This window comes from Balaenoptera musculus, chromosome 4 (genome assembly GCF_009873245.2).
Source record: "Balaenoptera musculus isolate JJ_BM4_2016_0621 chromosome 4, mBalMus1.pri.v3, whole genome shotgun sequence".
Lineage (NCBI taxonomy): Eukaryota > Metazoa > Chordata > Mammalia > Artiodactyla > Balaenopteridae > Balaenoptera > Balaenoptera musculus.
The window spans coordinates 95,027,437-95,047,715 of record NC_045788.1 but is presented as its reverse complement, the minus strand read 5'-3'; the positions used below and the strand labels follow the sequence as shown (position 1 = coordinate 95,047,715).

At 37.5% G+C, this 20,279-nt stretch overlaps 1 protein-coding gene across 1 annotated transcript in view; it reads left to right on the top strand.

The window, feature by feature from the left end:
• Positions 1-9,452, top strand: part of ZPLD1 (zona pellucida like domain containing 1) — an 80,714-nt gene extending 71,262 nt beyond the window's left edge. Inside the window, exons 9-12 of the mRNA XM_036850807.1 lie at positions 1,775-1,946; positions 3,006-3,114; positions 8,548-8,577; positions 8,994-9,452. Coding sequence (XP_036706702.1) covers positions 1,775-1,946; positions 3,006-3,114; positions 8,548-8,577; positions 8,994-9,169 — 487 coding nt within the window. The 3' untranslated portion in view covers positions 9,170-9,452. The remainder of the gene's footprint in view (positions 1-1,774; positions 1,947-3,005; positions 3,115-8,547; positions 8,578-8,993) is intronic.
• The last annotated feature ends 10,827 nt before the right edge of the window (positions 9,453-20,279 follow it).

The following is a 20,279-nucleotide window of genomic DNA, read 5'->3' as shown; positions in this document are numbered from 1 at the left end:
AGAAGTGGCAGGAGAAGCAGGGAAGAAAAGTGATTGCTGAGGGGTCCCAGTGCCATAGATCCCAGAAACAGTCAGGAGAAATGCATACCTACAAGAACAGAGAATCACAAGCTAACTGAATCGAGAAAAAAGGGATAAACAAAAAATCCATAAAATACCAAAGAAAGGGGGAAATCAACATCGAAATGAGGAGGGTATGGCTCTACCAGATATTACAGTTAATAGAAGCTCTAAAGTTATTAAAGGGGTATGATATTATGTGAGGCTAGACACATAGACAAAAATTTAGAGTAGTAAGTTGAAAAATAGATCCAAAACATGGGAATTTACTATATGACAGAGTTTGGTAACATGCAAATCAGTGGGATTGACAGAGATTTTTAAAAATAGTGCTGGATAGTAGATAATCTTAAGAAAAAAAATAGCATAGGATCTGTACTTCACTCATTATACCATGGTAAACTTTAAATAGATTAATTTAAATGTAAAAACTACAGCTTTAAAAGTGATGGAAGAAAACATGCAAAATATCTTTAGAAATTTGGAGTAAGGAAAATCCTGTTTAGCCCACATACTAGAAGCCATAAAATAAAATATTTAAAATTAAATTATGTAAAAATAAAATTTCTGTGCTCACACACACACACACTGGGAGGAATGTCCAAAGCCAAACAACAAAGTTAAAACAATTTACAACTTACGTAACAAACAAGGAACCACTCTTCCTAAAAACCAAGAATTTATAGGAATCTTAAGGAAAAGGCCAACAGTACAATAAAAATTTGAGCAAGGAACATAAAAAATTTTCAGATAAAGAAACACAAATGGCTCTAATATATATGAAAAATGCACACATCCATTCACACTAAGATAAAGGTGAATTGATATTATATGGTGATGGTTTATTGTTCCTACCAAATAGGGAATAATCCAAAATTTCATACATATACTTTGTTGATGTAGCTCTGAGGGAAATAAGTATTTTTTATACATTACTGGGGCAGTACAAAATGCAACAATATTTATAGAGGGCGATGTGGCAAAATCTGATGAATGATCCTACAGATATATAGATAACCCTGCACATGTTCAAAATGATGTAAGACTATTCATTATTACTTTGTAAAAATGCAAAAGATTCAAAACAATGCAAGTGTACATAAATAGGGCACAGGTTAAATAAACTCTGACGTGTGCATGATGAAATAGTGTACAACTGTGGAAAAAGATGAAGGAGGCTCTCTAAATATTGATATGGAAAGACCTCTAAGATACGTTGTTAAATTAAAAAAAAGGCAAGGTACAAAACAATATAGAGAGTGTGCTATCATTTGTTTAAGAAGGGGGGAACATTGAATATATTGCTTCTGCTTCTATTTGCATATGCCCTGTGAGGCTGCAGTAACATGTGAGGTCACCACGGGCAGGTTTGTGTGTGGACATGGGAGAGCATGGACAAGGGCAGAGATGTGGGGAGAGACTTTTTACTATATATATTTTATACTGCTTGGATTTTTGAACCATATGAAAGTATAATTCCTCTAAAATTTGATACTAATATTATAATCAGAAACTGATCTGCTTAAATATTGTGATCTAGGTCACTTACATATCTGTTGAGTTAGTTTATTCTCCTATTAAATATCTATAACATGGCATAATTTTGTTAGCTCTTAATGTAATGGGGTACTCTTAATACTGCAGAAATTAATTTACAAGTCATGGTGGGTTGGTACTTTCCAGTAATATCGTTTTCACATTCTTTAACATGTAGCTGTGACAAAGATCCTCAAACAACCGTCATTGAAAACGGCAGGAGCCAGCAGGGCCGCTTTTCCTTTGAAGTGTTCCGATTTGTGAAACACAAGAATCAGAAAATGTCCACTGTCTTCCTGCACTGTGTTACCAAGCTCTGCAGAGCTGATGACTGCCCCTTCCTTATGCCAGTATGTTTTTAGCAACTTTATTCTGAACTGTTGAATTGATCTAAGCTGAAAGTTATCAAGTGTTAGGAACTAATTTCTACATAGAAAGTGGATATGCATCAGGTCAGATAGTTTGAAGTACAATTTTTTCATTCATCCAGGAAAGATCTATTGAATGCCGCTTTGTGCCAAGCATTATACTGGGAATACAGAGATGCATGAATGAGTTCTGAATTCAGTTAGCTTATCCTTTAGGATCATGAGATAATCATGAAATAAAATATGACAAAATGTTATGGTGCAAAGGTAGACATATATATGGGCTGTAGTAAAAGGCATTATTCATCATTGTGAGAGAGATGAAACAGGAGAGGCTGGGAGGCTCAGTGGAAGAGATATGACTTTGAAGACAGCTGAACCCCAAAGAGGCAAAATCAAGAGTATAAGAGACACTCCATGCCAAAGGATGGTCAAAGTCACAGACACATGAAACAGAGTAACCAGGGAACTTCCAATCCTTCAGTAGGGCTATGGAGCAGAGTAGAATATCTAGACAGTAGGCCCCCTAGTGTTACAGCAATATTAACCTGAGAAAAATGCAGTCATGTTTTTTGATTTGAGGTAGCTTTAATGTGTTTATATGTGTGCTCTAATTCATGCATTTCTTCACAATCATTAATTGCTTTAGTCCTAAGTAGCTATATCAGTTGGGGTTAAATGGAGATTCCACATTTCCTTGGCTCTGTGCTGACCAACATTTCAGGGAAAGATTTATTAAAGCCTTGAGAGAAATAAAAGTAGAAAAGTTTGATAAACACAGCCCTTTTTCAGGGGAGCCATTGAGCTATGTAAATTAATGAGGCAATGCACAATTACAACGGGAGGAAATAAGAAATGCGGCCCAAGCCAGGATAAGAAATACTGTAGCAGTTATATGCAAAGTAATTAAATAAATGCACAGAAGTAAATGAATAAAATTAAACATGTGGTATCTCTTCTAAAAGAATCTGCTTTCCAAATGGCCATAAAGAAACAGTTTTGTGCCGGTGTGGAATTTCATTTGTTTTCTTAACTCCTTAGATTTGCGACCACAGAGAAAGGCGAGATGCGGGGAGGAGGACCACCTGGAGCCCCCAGAACACTTCTGGAAATGCTATCCTTTCTGCAGGGCCCATCATTACTCGGAGTGGTAAGAGCGCTCCTCCTTCTGTGTGTAGTAATAGACGGTTCCAAAATGGCTTGTTCCTTGGCTTCTAAGGAGAACTCAAAGTGATTCTTAAAGAGCACTAATTAACTGTGAGACAAGATAAACTGCTAGACAACTTTAATTTCATGGTAGTTTCCTGTTTATTCAACTTACTAAGGGAAATATTGTCTTTACCACATTTCCCTTCACACACACACACACACACACACACACACACACACACACAAAGTATACGGTGCTGGACATGTTTCATTTGCCCATCCGGATCCACTCTGCCCTTCCCAGCCCCTCTCTGACCTTGAATACTGGTCTCTGTGAACTGCATCCCCTGGCTGCCTTGCCAAGTAGTTTCTGGTTGGACTTGGCCAATAGGTGGCGCTGTCAGAGGTTGGGTGTGAAGTCCACACAGCTCCCACCAGACAACTCTCTCCATTCAACTACTCTCAGAGTTCTGGAAACTCTCCCTTTAACCCATAGCCCAGGTAACTTGACTTTCTCCTGTGAATTCCCTCCATCTTTATAAATAGTCCTATTAAATCTCCTTAAATTGCTAGTTTGAATACCATTTGCTTCCTCCCAGGATCCTGAATTGTAATAGTATGTAAATACGCCCACCAGTGCACTCATTTGTGCTCATGACTCTAATGGACACAATTGTTTATACAATACATTTTCATGTATACAAATATTTGTATATGCATGTGCATACACATACATATACACATACACACACACTCTCCAAAGGGATACTGCTTTACAAGCGTGAACCTGGAGATATCCAGAATCAGTTGGATAAAACAGACATGCATTGTAAACAACACACACTGAAGTCTGAAAAGCTGGTTCTAGTTCCAGCTTTTGTCCTAATAAGCTGTGGAACTTGGGATTTTCCTCCACTTCTCTGGGCAAACATTTCTTTCTTTATTTTTAAAATAAAGGGTTTGAAAAAGTAGCCTTTCAGATTCTTTCTAACTCTATGGTTCTAAATTTGTCTAAAAAGGGAAAGCAGAATTCTGATTTGGACTATATGCTAATAATTTTTCTCTATTTTATAATAGCCATAGGCTATTATTATGTTTCAGTTGTGGGTCTCCTGTCCCACAATGAAAAGAAAGTTTTGTCTGAAAGAGGTAATTAAGCAAAAGTCATTTGGACCTGGAAAATCCAGACAATTGCTTTAATTATTCACTCCTCTGTGTTTGTGTACACATATCAGTATTTTTTTAAAAAGCCTAAGAGGCCCTTTAAATAATGCAGAAATTTATTAAATATAAAATTTCAAACTTAGTCTCTACTCCCTGAGGGTTTGGTATGTTTTGAATGGTTTGAAAATGACTGGTTTGTGGTTTGTCAGAGGCCCAATCCTTATCTCTATCTAGCTGTCGGAAATAGCTCATAGAATTACACTGCATGGAAACTCAGCTCTTGCTGCCAATAATTAGGAATGCTTTTGGGTAGGCACAATAAAAAATATTCTTAAACAAAAAAAAAAAAAAAAAAAAAATTTCTTATTTCTATGGAGCGTATCTAGAGTCAGTTTGCCATAAGAAAAGAACCTTGAAAGTGACATTTCTCTGTTCATGTTGAGTAGATGACTTTTCCTCCTCTTTAACTTCTTTGCTTCCTTCTTACCTGGACGAAATCAAATTTAAATATTACAAATTTTAAATAATTTACTACTGTAATATAATTTTAAAACAGACCAAAATTATTAAGATCTCCAAATCCCAGTAAAGATTACCAAGCAGCAGTTTCTAATCCTACTGTAGCTCACCAGCTATCCAGGTTTATAGGTTTCTTCCACATCACGTCTAGTCATCCGAAATATCTATGTTAAAACCTCAAAGAGCTAATGCCTTTGATAACAATACCTCTGATGTCATGCCTGGATTTCTTCCTTTCCAATTTCAACTTGTTTCCACCTCAAAGATGACATTTATTTCCCAATGCACTAAGGTTCTCTCCTAGTCACCTTGGTCTCTCCACCCGTAAAGCCCCCAAAGGATAATGGTTAACCTTCCTTCATTTCTCTCTCACTCTCTGTGGATTTTTTTTTTTTTTTGTAACTTTGATAAATAGCAGTAGGATGGTCCTTATTTTTGGATATCATGGTGGCCTCACTGCCTAGAGGACCATGTGTAACAATGATTTCATTATAATACTATAATATCCTTAAAATTTTTTAATTTTAAATTCCATACAAATACAACTCAGAAATCAAGCTATAGCCATTCACAGGCAAATTCTATGTAAATTTAATGTCCAACTTAATGACCAGGTCTACCTTCTTCTCTTAGTTTTACTTTATTTTTTACCTTAATTCAGCTAGAATTTATCTCTGCAGATCCTGTGGCTGATTTTCATAGACAAGTCCAGTTTCAGGCTTGATTTGCTCTCTTCAAAGCTCTCTGATACTTGGAATTTTTGCTCTGTTTACACACTGAACCACGCCTTCCCCTAGACATCTGGCTTGGATCAGGTTTAATAAGTTGTTAAACCTCAGAACTCCTGTTTTGTTTTGTTTTACTTTAATGAAGTCAAATCCGTTGTGGTTATTTTTACCCAACATTGTTAATCCTTTTTTTAGTTGACTTAGGAAAATATTCATATCTTCAGAATTCAAAATCCTCAAAATTCATGAAATGTTCTTATTTTAAGCTCTGAAATGCTAAAACTATTCGGTAGGGAAATGCTTATCATGGGGTACAATCCTGGAAATTTAAAGGTATAATCACTGGAAAATAGTAGTACCTAATTTTTTTTTTTTTTACAAAAATTCATATGGAGAAGTTCAAGCCAAACTCTTGTCCAACTAGCATCATTGAGTTTCATTGAATAATTCATTCTAGCATATTTATTTAGCCCCTACAGGGACAGCCACTCTGCTAGGAACTGGGAATAAAATAGAGAACAGGCCACAGTCTTTGCCCTTGGGGAATCTTAGAATTCAAATGTAGAGATAGACTATTAATGAACATGACCCAGTGGAGAGTAAAAAGTTTTGAGGCTCTCAACCTGAAATATGTGGTTCATTTTACCACATAGCTAAATTGAAGACTTAAAAAAATAGTTTGTGCTTAGAAAGGAAAAATATTCATTCTGCATATATCTTTGCACTGATGTTCACTTTTTCCATTTATTTCAGCTACTTATCTGAGAGAAAAGCAGAGAATGACAATTTATCTTCCACTTCTGGCTTTTAAACAGCTGTGGTATTGCTGCTATCACTTTCCTCCTATGGGTCCTCAGCTAGCTATATGTTTTTTGAAGAGCTCACCAAGTTTAGAATTCCAATCTGTTTGAATTCCATAAGGTTTCTTTTAGTGTACATGTGTATACGACCAAATTGGTGTGAGAGAAAAATAGAAGTGTGTGGTGACAAAAAGCTCCTGAAAAATCTCTACCTCCCTTTTCTAGACAGTTCTTTGATTTTCTTTTAATTGCAATGATCCTAACATTGCAGGATACCAGAAACAGAAGATAACAGATAAATTTATTCTCGCTAAGCTTATTCAGTATCGAGTACAATTCCAAACAATATTCAAATATTACACACTCTGATTTCAGCCATCTACCAAAGGTAGGATGCTTTCAGTTTTTCAGAGTCCTGGAGCCTGCAGCTGATGTGGCTCATTTGGCATCTTTGTCCCCACACAGAGATTTTGTCCACAGCCAAGTCCTTGTAGATGACAGCTGGGATGCTGTTCTTACAAAAGTGCTTTGGTAATGTAAGAGAGGAGTGGATATTCTGACTTCTTTTGTTAACCTGAAATTGCAGAAAATAGTGGGGGCATACAATCATAGAACTTTTGCTTAATTTGGGATACATAGGAGGAAACTTTCTATTCTTTAATAGAAACCTTTTTTTTTTTTAAGAGCAAATAAATGTAATTCCTAAACAAAGAATAACTTTTAAAAAGGAATTTTATAGCATTATATATTCTCTTCCATGTTCCAGTGAGGCAGCTTGTTTTGGGAAAGGGGCACTCAGGTCTTTTGGATGAATTAATCACAGTGCATACATCCTGTCTATTTCCATGAGAAGCTATTGTCCTTGTAGGATGATACTGGTTGGAGGTTAGGATTTTCCTAAGGGCGTCTTATAATGAAAATTTGTATTTTTTTTTTCTTTTTGTCCTATAGCAATGCATTGCACCATTCTAAAGAATCCTATGAATGAGTGCTCTATTTATTTTGGACATTGTACTTCAGGATCAAACAGCAGAACCATCATTTCTGCCAAGACTCATATGTCTGAAAAGAAATGGCATCAGATGTTTTATAAATATCTCACCAGGTTCTCCCATCAATTATTTCAAATACTAATCCTGGAGTTTTATAGTTTGAGATATTTATCTCTTTTACTAAAAATATTTCCACACTTGCTAGTTTATATTATTTTAGAAAAGGGACTCTGAAACTGATCTTTTATTTAAGCTTAGTGTTTACTTTATCATGGAGGCTGTGGTAGATGGAAGTTTCTTCATCTGTAAAATGGGAGTAGCAATAATATCTAAACCATATGGCAATTATGAGAATTAAATATGATAACATATGAGATAGCACTTTGTAAACTGTATGAAATTACACACATATTAATTGTAATAGTATTTATACTCCAGAATCAAACAGCCAACTGCACACATTTTATGGTTCAAATAACAAACACTCACAGGCACATATACACCCATGTATTTAAACACAAATATAAAATTCACTCATTGTGTATGTTCAAGGGTTAATTGCTATATGATTACAAAATGGGTAACAAAAACTGGGAAACCAAGTGAATGTGTTCATTGCATCTATTATGTTTGTCAGGGAAAATGAAAAATCAATGGCTTCAGTCTTTTACTTAACAGATGCAAATAAAACTGCAACTCAAGTTCAGGAATGATTTTTCTTTTCATTTAGTTATTAAGTACGAATTTATTTTCTTGGAACTTGATGTTTTTTGCAGATTATAATGGGCAAATTGGCATCACTTAAAATAGAGTGGCACTAAATAATGAATGTTTCTCTATAAAAGAATAATAAATGGCAGGTTATAGGGCTTTAAAAAATGTAATAGCTGTTAACAATTACTGCCCCCACTAACCTGACTGGAGAGATAATGATGAAGCAAAGTCAGCAGGAAGGAATACAGAGCAGTATGTTTTACGATTTTATTTGTATGCCCAGGGCAGTGGTGGGGTGTGGGCTTGCAGGAATAGATAGATGATGAAATCTTGGACACATGGAACAGGAAATGAGAAAGCAGACGGTTTAGCGGGACTTTTGTTATTGCCTTTCCCAGGGAGCTTGTGGGTGAAGGTGAGGGGACATATAGGTAAAAAATAATTATAGAACTATAACAGACATAGATAAATATTTGGAGACACAATATTGCTTTTCTTTTTCTTTTCTTCCCCCCAGATGAGACTCCAACCAACAATTCACAGCTTGGTAAGATAATTAACATATATTGAAAATTAAAGTATAATTTTTTTAAATGGTAAGTATTTTTTGGTGATTAGTTACAAAACTGTAATCAACTAAAAATAATGAGCTCTGGTTTAACAAGCTTGTTATATTTTAAATAACAGTTCACTGAGGATTTCTGAACTCATATGCAACCTGTTGGTCAATTTTTAGAGCATTTTATAGGTGACTGTTTTTGGCTGCCGGGGGGATACCAGGCCTCTAAACCATACAATCCTTTGGGTATTGAATTGAATTATAGTCAAATAAATTGTAGCATAATTGTCTCATGCTGTTATTCTACAAGATACTGATGACAGATACTTTGCAGGTTTAAATTGGGATAAGGTGAGTTAAATCTGATGCTGGACCTTCCCACTGTGCGTGTTTATTACTTGCAGGCTCTCCAAACGAACCTCATTTCCAGCTGAACGCCATCACCAGTGCACTGATATCAGGAACGGTCATTCTGGGAGTCGTGAGCTTTTCCCTCCTCCTGTGCTCACTGGCCCTTCTACACAGGAAGGCACCCACCAGTCTGGTATTGAATGGCATACGAAACCCAGTCTTTGACTGACTGTCACAGGCTCCTGCTCTCGGGAGAAGGCTTCACTGACTCTGCAGTGTGTGACTGCAGTCAGTGTTCTATCTGAATTGAATGCCAGCCAGCATTTGATATTTGTAGGTTTGATAGATTTCAGTGTAGCTTGTTAGCATGACAATAGTGAGAGAATTTTGATAATATTGCTCTTGTCACTTACGTTTGTGGTCAGCCCTGTTTGTATGGCACCCATGGGTATACTGAGAATAAGCAAACAACATTCAGGACTTAGATCCTATAGGATCTGTCATTATTTCATTTCCTTTCAATTTTCTTTTGGTTATTGGTTTTATAGATAAAAGGTGACCATAGGAAAAAAAATAAATTTGTTGCATTTTATCCCCTAAGCATTAAAAGCCATTGTGATGGCACTTAGATTTGCATATGTGGTCCTGAAATGAAAGTTGCTTTTTGTTTTGTTCCAGATAATTGCAGCTTGGGGATAGGTTTTAATTGGACCAGCCAATTTGGACACCTGAGATTTAATTTCTCATTCTATGACCTCCTATGTTTTTGGCTGATTTCCGTGTCTGAAAACATTCATTTGAAAAAAAAAATACAACTCTTGGGTATTGTATCCTAACCTGGAGGGAGCATCCATTTGTGTAGCAAACACTAAAAATAGTCGTTAACCTCTAAAGGATACTGACACTAGGTCGTTATTCATTTGACAGAAGAATCTGTGATCAGTTTTCTCCTGGTTCAAGTGAGAACATCAACTCGTGTTCCCTCTGCCCCCAAGTAAACCATTCAGCTGCTGTTGCAGCTGTGCTTCCAGACTGCAAAGATTATTCTTAATTCAGGAACCAATACGTGAGAAAACAAACAGTAGTTGTGGGAGAGGACATTGTCCCCACACACAAGCATAGCATTCCTATGGGGTTTTTTAAAAACCTAAGTTCCGTTTTTTTCCCTAGAACAAAGAGGAAACAGGTTAACTGTTTTTGCAGAATTTTGCTGGAGTCTCCATGAAAAAAATGTCGCTTTCCTTACAAATTTCTGATGTAGACAAAACATATAGTCTGGAGGAGGCCTACTTTTGCAGGTGTCTCCTTTAAGGCGTCATGAATGCCATGGAAGAAACAGTATTTTCCTCTAATAGTAAACTGCAAGAAGCATTTTATTTTTTATCAGTTTTGCAAAAAATTTTAAAAAGCCAAGTTTTAAGCCTATATTCTTACCAAAAAATCAAGCTTCCCTTTGTTCAATCTATCTACACAATGGAACAAATAAAACAATTCAATGACAAACACCAGAACCTAGCATGTGCAGCTACTAGAAGTACTGTTTATAACTGTAGAAATTGCTGTAGAGACTAATTGTTATTCAACATTTGTGACCTATTATTCAGGACTTAATTTTACTACACTACATGCAAATCACTATGCAAGCTTAGATTTGTTTCAAATGAAGTGTCTATGCTCTGATGTTAATAATTAAATCAATCATCAAATCAAAAAAATACCTTTTCTCTAATTTGCCTGAATAGTTCAGAAGAAAGTATTTATATTACTCTAATTAGCTATATAATTGCTTCAACTTTCTCTTTCAAGGTATAGACACAGTCAGAGGGAAATGGGATCTGAAAAGTCTCCTGATAATTTCTTCAATATAACAGAGTCTAACAAATACTTAAAAAGCCAATCTCCTCTTCCTCATGTTACTTCAAAACAACTTTGAAGTGACCATTCTGAACTTTATCAGTGTTAGCAATTTATTTACTGATTTAAAGGGGGAAATCTTACAGAAAAAAATATGGACCATGCTACTTATGTGACCCTCCATGTACAGGGATAGTATTGAAATATTCTGGTAAATCTATTTCAGATACTTTAAGTGAATTGCCATTGATCCAAGGATTAAATCCTGTGAATAGGACATTATATCATTGAAACTGGTTTGTCAGTTTGATTTTTGTGCTTTGGGGATAGTTACTGTTTCAGCTATTAACCCGTTAAATTCTATACACCATTTTCTAAAACTGAATAATGCACATATCAGTTTGCAAGCAACTTAAATCTCATATTATTTTTTGCCACCTTTATAACATAAGTGGGATGTCCAAAGCTATAATGAGACAAACCAGGTTTGCTTTAAATAGCGTTGTTCTTGTAAACCTGCAGTTATATGTAGTATTTAGTTATACTGAATATTCCAGTTACTATAGTATGAAAACCTTACAAAATATGTGCAAATGTTCCTTCAGTTTTAATACCTCAAACTGTTTTTTGCACTTCAGGGGTAAGGTCTGATGACATGTAAAAGATGATTGTTCAATAAAATAATTAAGTGATATCTTTAAAACAGTGATTTTTTTGTTTGTTTTTTATTTTTTTTGTTTTTAAGATATATCTCCATCCTACTCTCACCATTCTGTTCCTACTTTCACAAACGTTAAGAAAGGTTAAACTTAAAATAAGCTGCCTAATGCAACAGGGAAGGGCAGTAGCTCTAGGTCAGATGAAGACTGCCCTCTCCACGCTGAACTTCCGCAGCCCTGTGTTGGGAGCATGTTCATGAGATCAGCTGAGGGTAAAGAAGTACTTTACCTTGTGTCTGAGCTCTGACTAAAACTGAGCCTACGATTTTAAAACTTTGAGGGGAAAGTAAAAACTGGAAAGACAGGAGCTCAGCTTCTGCCCAGAGTTGCATAGCCTCTCATGACAGTTCCGTCAGGACCTGGCTGCCACCCCTTGTTTTGGAATATGACAAAGACTTGAGGAGAAATCCTTTTCCTCACTCAGGGAGAATCCAATCTTCCAGAACTGAGTACTAGTCTGGGTCCTCAAGTATTGGCACTTAGCTTTGGGAGCATGACAGACATGATGGTCCACGAAGGGGCGTTGTCAGCTGTGGAAAATGTAAGGCAGTGAACTTCTAGAAGTGAGAAAAGAGCAGGAGAAGAAGTATATGGGAGACATTTGTTTGTGAACACACACAAGATGTAGTTTGAAGGATTCTCAGAGCACTTGGCAGGAGAGAACTGTAACAGGATGGAGAGCCTTCTGTCAAGATGATAGAGACTATTAGGCTAGCACACATTTGCTTTCATTTTATATTTATAAGGAAAACAGCAAGCTGACCATAGATCAATTGCTTTTGAAAATGAAGTTCCTCAATTATTTACAAGCAGGGAGACATTTAATATAAAACAATCCAAATTTGTAATTTAGGAAAGTATATACTTGGGTAGTAAACAAAATAAGTACCAGGATTGGCTGGTGTCTTAGGGTTCCCCAGAGAAAAAGAACTAATAGGATGTATACATATAAAGAGATTTATTTTAAGGAATTAGCTTTCATTATTATGGAGGCTGACAAGTCCCAAGATCTGCAGTGGGCAAGCTGGAGACACAGGAGAGCTGGTGATGTGTTACCAGACTGAGAGCCAGCAGGCGCAAGCCCCAGAAGAGCTCTTATTTCAGTTCTAGTCCAAAGGAAGGACTAAACCAGTGTCCCAGTTGGAAAGGCAGTCAGGCAGGAGGAATTTCTCGTAGTCATGGGAGAGTTAGACTTTTTGTTCTATTCTGATTTTCAACTGAATAAATAGGGTCCACTCACATTAGAGAGGGCAATCTGCTTTACTCATGTATTCAAATGTTAGGTCTCATCCAGAAACATCCTACAGACACACCCAGAATAATGTTTGACCAAATGTCTGGGCAACCCGTGGCCCAGTCAAGTTGACACAAAATGAACCATCACAGCTGGTAAACTTGCAAACACACCATTATTATGTGTCACACTACTAAAATATAAAACGTCCTAATGAACCCAGCCACATTAAGGGAATGAATAAATAAAAATATTACAAAATTTGATAATCTCCTCTTGAAATTACTTTGAAATATTTAATGTCTGGAGGTAAGGGCTTGTGAGCAGAGAGTCCTCTTTTATATTAGCTAAAAATATGGATCAAACAGAGAAAAGACAGGGCTATGAGTGGGTGGGCAGTGATGTGCTTGGAAATTATGCTGAATTATCTCTCCTTATCATGAGAAACAGGGCAGAAGGAGGCCTGGCATCAAAGTACTGACTGGACCTACATCCTGCAGGGTTGGTATTGAGGGGGCGGGTGGCCAAGGAGTGGAGTGAGTGATGTCCTCAGCAGTGACAACAGGCCAGAAGCAGTGAAAAGCATAAAACAGCAAAGCAGAGATAATAGGGGGCAAATGAAACAAGGCAAGTGTTGAACCCTGGGAGGTGAGGCAGCTTCTCAGAGGGCATGAGTTCACTGATAGAAGACAAAAACAAATCTCTGGTAGCTGTTACCCATGTTTCTCATGATGGTGACTCGTCTCCTCCAGAGACTCAAAGGAAGTGGGAACTGGATAAATATAAGTTATACTTTCATGTTTGTGAGAATATCTTGCCTGATCTTTACTAATTTGAATAATACAGGAGAACTAAAATTGCCTTGATTAATACCACTTTTTGCTGAGATAGCAAGGAGAGAATTGGTTTGGGTACTAGACACAATATTTGGAAATCTCTGTTCAATAAACTACATTTAAAAAATGCTTTGTATTCTTGGCGAAGTGAAATTGAGAACTCAGATTGTTATCTGCATAGTTCAAACCTCTAATTCTCTTTTGCCTCAAGTATCTGTATATTTTTTGTTTTACTTAAATTGCCAACATAATTATCTCAATTTTCCCTTTCATTTTCCAAGTTGAAAAGAGAAGTGACATCATTATATGGAGGTTTAGTCAAAGGGAACTTGGATCAAATGTTGAGGTTAGTTTTCATCAGGAGCATTGCTGTATTAGCAATGCCCAAAGCACAATCTATTACTGAATAATCCTGCTTCTTTGGCTAATCAACTAACACTGGAAGATCCCGGGAGAGTTTGGGTTTGACAATTTCACACACCCCTGACTCAAAGTTATACAGGTCCTGAAGCCATTTCTCCCTTTGCGTGTAGTTTTCTAACTTTAGAAATTATTTACCACTTGGGGATTGGAACTGATTTTATTTTAAAGGCTATTGTTTTGCTAACATATATTTTGTTGTTCATAAAATGAGATGGCAGAATGCCCACTGAGAGAGAATTGAACACAGTTATTTCTCTTAAATTCTATAAAGATAAATCACAATTAGTTTTTGCATCACCCTCACTCTCAAAAATGCAATATGGAACACAGGTGATTCACTATCTCATTAAAAGATTTATCAAAACTTTAATGCTTTCTTTCCAGTTTGTCAATGGATCCATAATGAGAATTTCTCTTATTTCACACTTCACCATTCCTGGTCTGTAGCCCTTGTCTTGTGGTCCAAAATGGAGAAAGGTCCAAAAACAGAGGCAAAGGACATACACACATCGTCAATAGTTTAAGGAAATTTCCTGGAAGCTGCCACAGGAGACTTTCTCTCATTTTTAACTTGCCAGAACTTAGTCACATCATCACACTACCAGCACAGGTGTCTCAGAAATGTACTGTGGGTGTCCATATGCCCAGCTATCATCAGAGGATCTGACTTAAACCTATGTTACTCAAGTCATGTCATCATTTACTCACAGCTTTGAAACATGAGATACATTGATTTATGTACAAGGATGTTTATCACTATTATTTTTAATAAAAAATATTAGATGCCACTTAAATGTTTCCAAATACAGAATTCTTAGATGTATTATGGTCCTTTGCTGTGCTATAATGATATGTAGACACTAAAGTCAGTTATAAAAAGCCTTTACCCAAATGGAAAATGCTTATGCTATAACATGAAAAGAAAAAAGCAGAATACAGAACTGTATATATAATATGAGCTCACACAGAAAAAAGACACGAAGGAAACTGATAGAAAAGTTAACTATGGTCAGTTAGGAAGAATAATTGGTTTTGATATTAATCTTCTTATACTACTACTCTCTAGAATGTTTTCTTTTCTTTTTTCTTTTCCTTTTTTTTTTGTTTTGAGAAAGTATCCAGATAATTAAAATGAGAAAGTAATTTTAGTGGTCTGGTAATTTGGAAGTTGAGGAAAGTGTTTTGTCTATATTATTGACATAATTGCATCAATTCTCAACTTTATTTCATCTACTGAAAAAAAAAATTCTTTGCACTTAATCTAATAAGCATGTAGGAAGAAAACAAAAATCCAAACCTTTCTGAGAGACAGTGGAAATGCAACTGCTTTATTTATTCCAAAGCAATTCTAACATTTTATTCAACATGCAAATGGTCTGCAATGCACTTAAGATTATGCAATGGCAGACACTAAGCAGATTTGGGGAACTCTGGATTCTATTGACAGCAACGAATGAGCTATCTGACTCACTGTTTTTCATTTGTGCATTTGTTTTTCCCATATCACTAGCATTCGTTATGGTCACACAGCCAGGCTCACACTCAAACCGAGTTTACGCTCTGGGAAATGCTGAAAAGCATTATCATCTTCATTATTGTCATCAGGGAAAATTATGTTCGTCCATGCTCTCTGGAGTTGATGGCTGGAATGTTTGAAAACAACATCTAGGCATTTTCCCTCTCACCCTGAGGAAAAAAAATACATACCAGTGTTATTTTTTTTTTATTTTACTAATAATCTGTTTTTCCTTTGCCCTTTAGAGTTGACAAAAGCTGCATGTAATGAATGCTATTTGTACATAAAGGCAATCTCCAGAATAAGTATAATGTCACTGCCTGGCATATGAAACAGATACAGAAATTCTCCAGATCAGCCCCTTTAGTTGAACACTACTCATATTTTGAAGTAAACAAATAACCATTTCCTGTGCATTTTCGCCTCACCCCATCACCTCATCAGAACAGTGATAATTGCTTTGGAGACTCTTGGTATTCCCTCCATGCCCTACTCAGTATCCCTTGGAAAGGGTGGTCAGGACTCCATTGGAAATACAGCTATAAGGTCCGAATTCCTCCAGGTTTGAGGAGAAAGGTTGTAGCAGCTTTCCTGCGCTAATTCATGAACTTTTTTTTTTTTAAATTTATTTATTTTATTTAGTTTTGGCTGTGTTGGGTCTTCGTTTCTGTGCGAGGGCTTTCTCTAGTTGCGGCAAGCGGGGGCCACTCTTCATCGCGGTGCGCGGGCCTCTCACTATCGCGGCCTCTCTTGTTGCGGAGCACAGGCTCCAGACGCGCAGGCTCAGTAGCTGTGGCTCACGGGCTCAGTTGCTCCGCGGCATGTGGGATCTTCCCAGACCAGGGCTCGAACCCGTGTCCCCTGCATTAGCAGGCATATTCTCAACCACTGCGCCACCAGGGAAGCCCCAATGAACTCTTTTGAGTTAAATTTTTTCCTCAAAAAGGGATCTTTCCTCAAAATGGCAACCAGTGTAAGTAACTTTGTACATACCCAGAGGGTTTGAAATAATGCCTTGAGGACTGTGTGGTTTTTCCTAAATTGTCAACTATAGAGTTCAAAGGGATCACATTTTGCCTCAGCTTAAGACCAACACTTCTCTTTCTTTAAATAGGATTAAGAGAATCACGGAGCCCTGCGGGCGCGGGGTGGGGCCGCCCTGGCGCGGGGCATGCTGGGACCAGCGCCCGGGTTGCTGGGAAGGGGGTGGAGCGCGGCTGTTCTGGAGCGTCTAGAGGAAGAAGTAGTAGCTGTGAGGGACGGGTTCCTCACGAGAACGACATGTTTACGGACGCCAAGGAGTCAAGCACCGTGTTGGAGCTGAAGCGCATTGTCGAGGACATCCTCGGGCGGTCGCTGGACGAGCAGCGAGCGGCTGTTCAAGGACGACAAGCTTCTGGACGACGGTAAGACATTGGGCGAGTGTGGCTTCACCAGCCAGACATAAGGGCTGTTATTTTGGGTGTCCAAAAAAGAAAAAAAAGAGAGGTTATTCTCTTAATCCCATCTGAAGAAAGAAAAATGTGTTATCATGTTTCGCTCTTCAGTTTAAATGACTTCTCCCAATATCTGAACTCTGTGCTAACTCTAAATGGAAGCCAAGAAGCAAAGAATAATGTGCTGTTTTAAATGTAAATGGAAGATAAGATGTTGAGGGTAAATTTTAAAACCACACCAAGATATATGCATTCTCCTCTCACATTTAAATAATGCTCACATTAAATAATTGTTCCAAAGGAACTGTCAGATGAAACAGTCAGTTATAGCTTTCCCTAGCTGAGCTCTGACAACTAGAAAAGTCTAAGGCTCACAGTGAAGTTATGAAAATAATTTTTTAAAAAACTCATTTGCAAAACATGAGCAAAACCTTATTTCTATCTGATATTGGCAGAAAAATGAACAAGTTCTACAGTATTGATTAGGTGACGCTTTCTAGATTATATTGATTATGCAGGGCTAGCCCAGGGAATCTAAACCACGTAGGACGAAATTGAGTTTTGAGGACCTGTGCATAAATTGCAAAGGTATAGGCATTATTGTTTTTAACTTTTATCTTAGATATCATCTTTATTTGTGCTTTCTATGCTCTGGGAAAATGTGGAACTGACTGTGAAATGCAGAAGCTCTGCAAATCAGTACCTAGAGCTTCCTGGGGGCCTTGAAGTCAAGGAATTTGAGCACATTGCTTGTAAAACAGGTTGCTCATTCCTGCGAGCTGATATATTATGGCTGGAGTTGGTTTGGAGTAAAGAGAAATAAATTGGAAACTTACAATAACTCTAGGACCCTAGTCCTGGATGTATGATCCCCTGACCCTCACCATCAGTCTTACCCAGTAACTTGTTAGAAATGCAGTTTCTCAGAACCCAGTCCAGATCTACTCAATCAGAAACTGTGGGGGTGGAGTCCCCTTTTTTCTGTTTAGCAAGCCCTCCAGTTGATTCTGCTGCATGCTAAAGTTTGAGAACCACTGCTCTGGAATAAGACTGAAGGCAATTCCAGAAAGCTGAAAAGAGATCACCATAGATATATGGAAGTATCTGTATATCCTCAAACAGAAAGAAGGAGCCATACTACCTAGTGTCTAGAGCTGGAAATACACCTCTATTATGAAATCCTCTGTTATGTATAGCATTTTGACCCAAATGGTTACACTTATCCATCATTTATGATCACCAGGGCTGATTCAGCTGACCTGGCTGGGCAGTGGTGTACTTTCTCCCTCATTTCTCCTTGTTTATTATCTATGTTTAGTATTTTATATGCTTAGTGAAGGGATGAACATTCCAGATCGAGAAAGATGGTTCTTTGGTCAAAGACATGAACATCCCTGAATTCCTCTGTACTATATTCCTTAAGGACAGAGAATGCTCCAGGACATGGAAGATTTCTGTGGTCTAGATTGTGTAGATTTGGTCTCTAGAAATATTCTATATAGAAAAACCCTGTGCTTTGGAATCAAAAAGACTTGATTTGAATCAGTTGTCACTTGTTAGGTGTATGACCTTGAGGAAGTCATTTAGCTTCTTTGAACTTCAGCTTCCTTATCTATGAAGTGAAGATTCTCATACCAACTTTTGGGGTTAATTTGAGGACTAGGGATAATCTGTGGAAAGGCCTGGCACTTGGTAGATATTAGAGCTTCCACTTATCCTGATTTCCTCACTGTTGCACCTGTTCTTGGCCGTTATTGTGATTTCTGACTTAATTTTGTTTCTACATAGTGTGGTGGGAGGTTAAGAGCATGGACTGTGGGTCAGCATACCTGGGTTTGAATCCCAGCTCTGAAATATACTTTGTGTTTTCCTCATGTGTTCAATGTGAAAAATACTACTACTTACCTTCACAAGTTGTTCTAAGGAATAAATGAGTATAAGGTGCTTCTCAAATGACTGACAGAGAGTAAGCATGCCATTAATGTTAGCTATTACTGTTAACCTCATTCCTCAGCCCTGTTGTAACTTCACTTTTCTTCCTTATCCTACTTGTGCCCTAAAAATAGTACTTTAGTGGAAAAAAATCATCTACTCACCCATTCATTCAGCAAATATTTTTGAAGATCTACTCTGTGAAAGGACTTGAGCATGGGTAGATCTCTGCCTCAGGTTTTTGAAGACAGATTTCATTTACCACTTCTACTCCAAGTTAGTTTCCTAATCTGTAAAACAGGGATAATAATAATTCTTTCTGTATCCATGTTAGAGTGTTGTAAATAAAATGAGATAGTAAATGAGATTCCAAAAACTGCGCTGAGAAGCCTCAAGACCTTACACATATAATCAAACCATAAACACCTTCCCAAATAGCATAGAGTCAAGGTAGAGGAGTACAACTACTGCTCCTCCTTTCCAAACACATCCCCCAGCTTCTTATTTGTATTTTCTTTAGCAGCCTTCATGCTCTTAGTAGGATGAGATGAGTGAGAAGAACAAACTATTTAACAAGTATGAAATAAATAAGTAGAAGGACCAAGTTCAGAAGGTTTTCCTCTTTTTCAAAAACTTAAAGCTCTAGACACTACTGTAAATGTGTTGTATATTACCAAATTTATTTGTTGGAAAGAATGTTTATCTACCACCAAGATTACACTCTGAAAACAAGAACTCGATTTTTGAGCACTGAATGATATTAGAGGTTCAGGCTGCTGAACTGCAGGTTACTACAGATCCATTTTGGAGCCAAGGAACCTGGCAGTAATAGGGGCCCCTTCTCCATCAGGGTTGTGATGATAGGGTCTTAAAGTTTGTCTTGCTACTTCTCAGACTCATTGCCTCTGGACCTCTGGGAACTCCCTGGACATCTGTGTGTCCATCAGGCTGCACTCTTTCCTGTTATTTGTCACCTCTCATGACTGGACTTCAGTTCTAATCCCTGACTTGTTCGTCACTTTCCTGACAGCCTGCACAGCGCTTTTCTCTGCCTCTACTCCTATCAGTTGCTACCAGGTCCTGTCCTGCTATAAACTAGAATTGTGAGCTGCAGTGCTCCTGACCAAAGGTGTCACCAGTATTGGAAGATTCCTCTTTGGGGTCTCTTCTCCCCCATGGAATTTTACACCAGCCCAGATCACGTCTAAGTCTGACCCAGGTTTGATTTTTAATTTTAGATGGTTGACCTCCTCCGGGGGAGCCAGTGCATGTGGATTCTTAACCGTGCTTACTTCTCTTACGCTATAGTCTGCTGAGCAGTCTCAGAACCTTACAGCCGGGATCATGTGCGTCAAGACAGGGAATCTTTTGAGGAGAAAAAGTCATTTC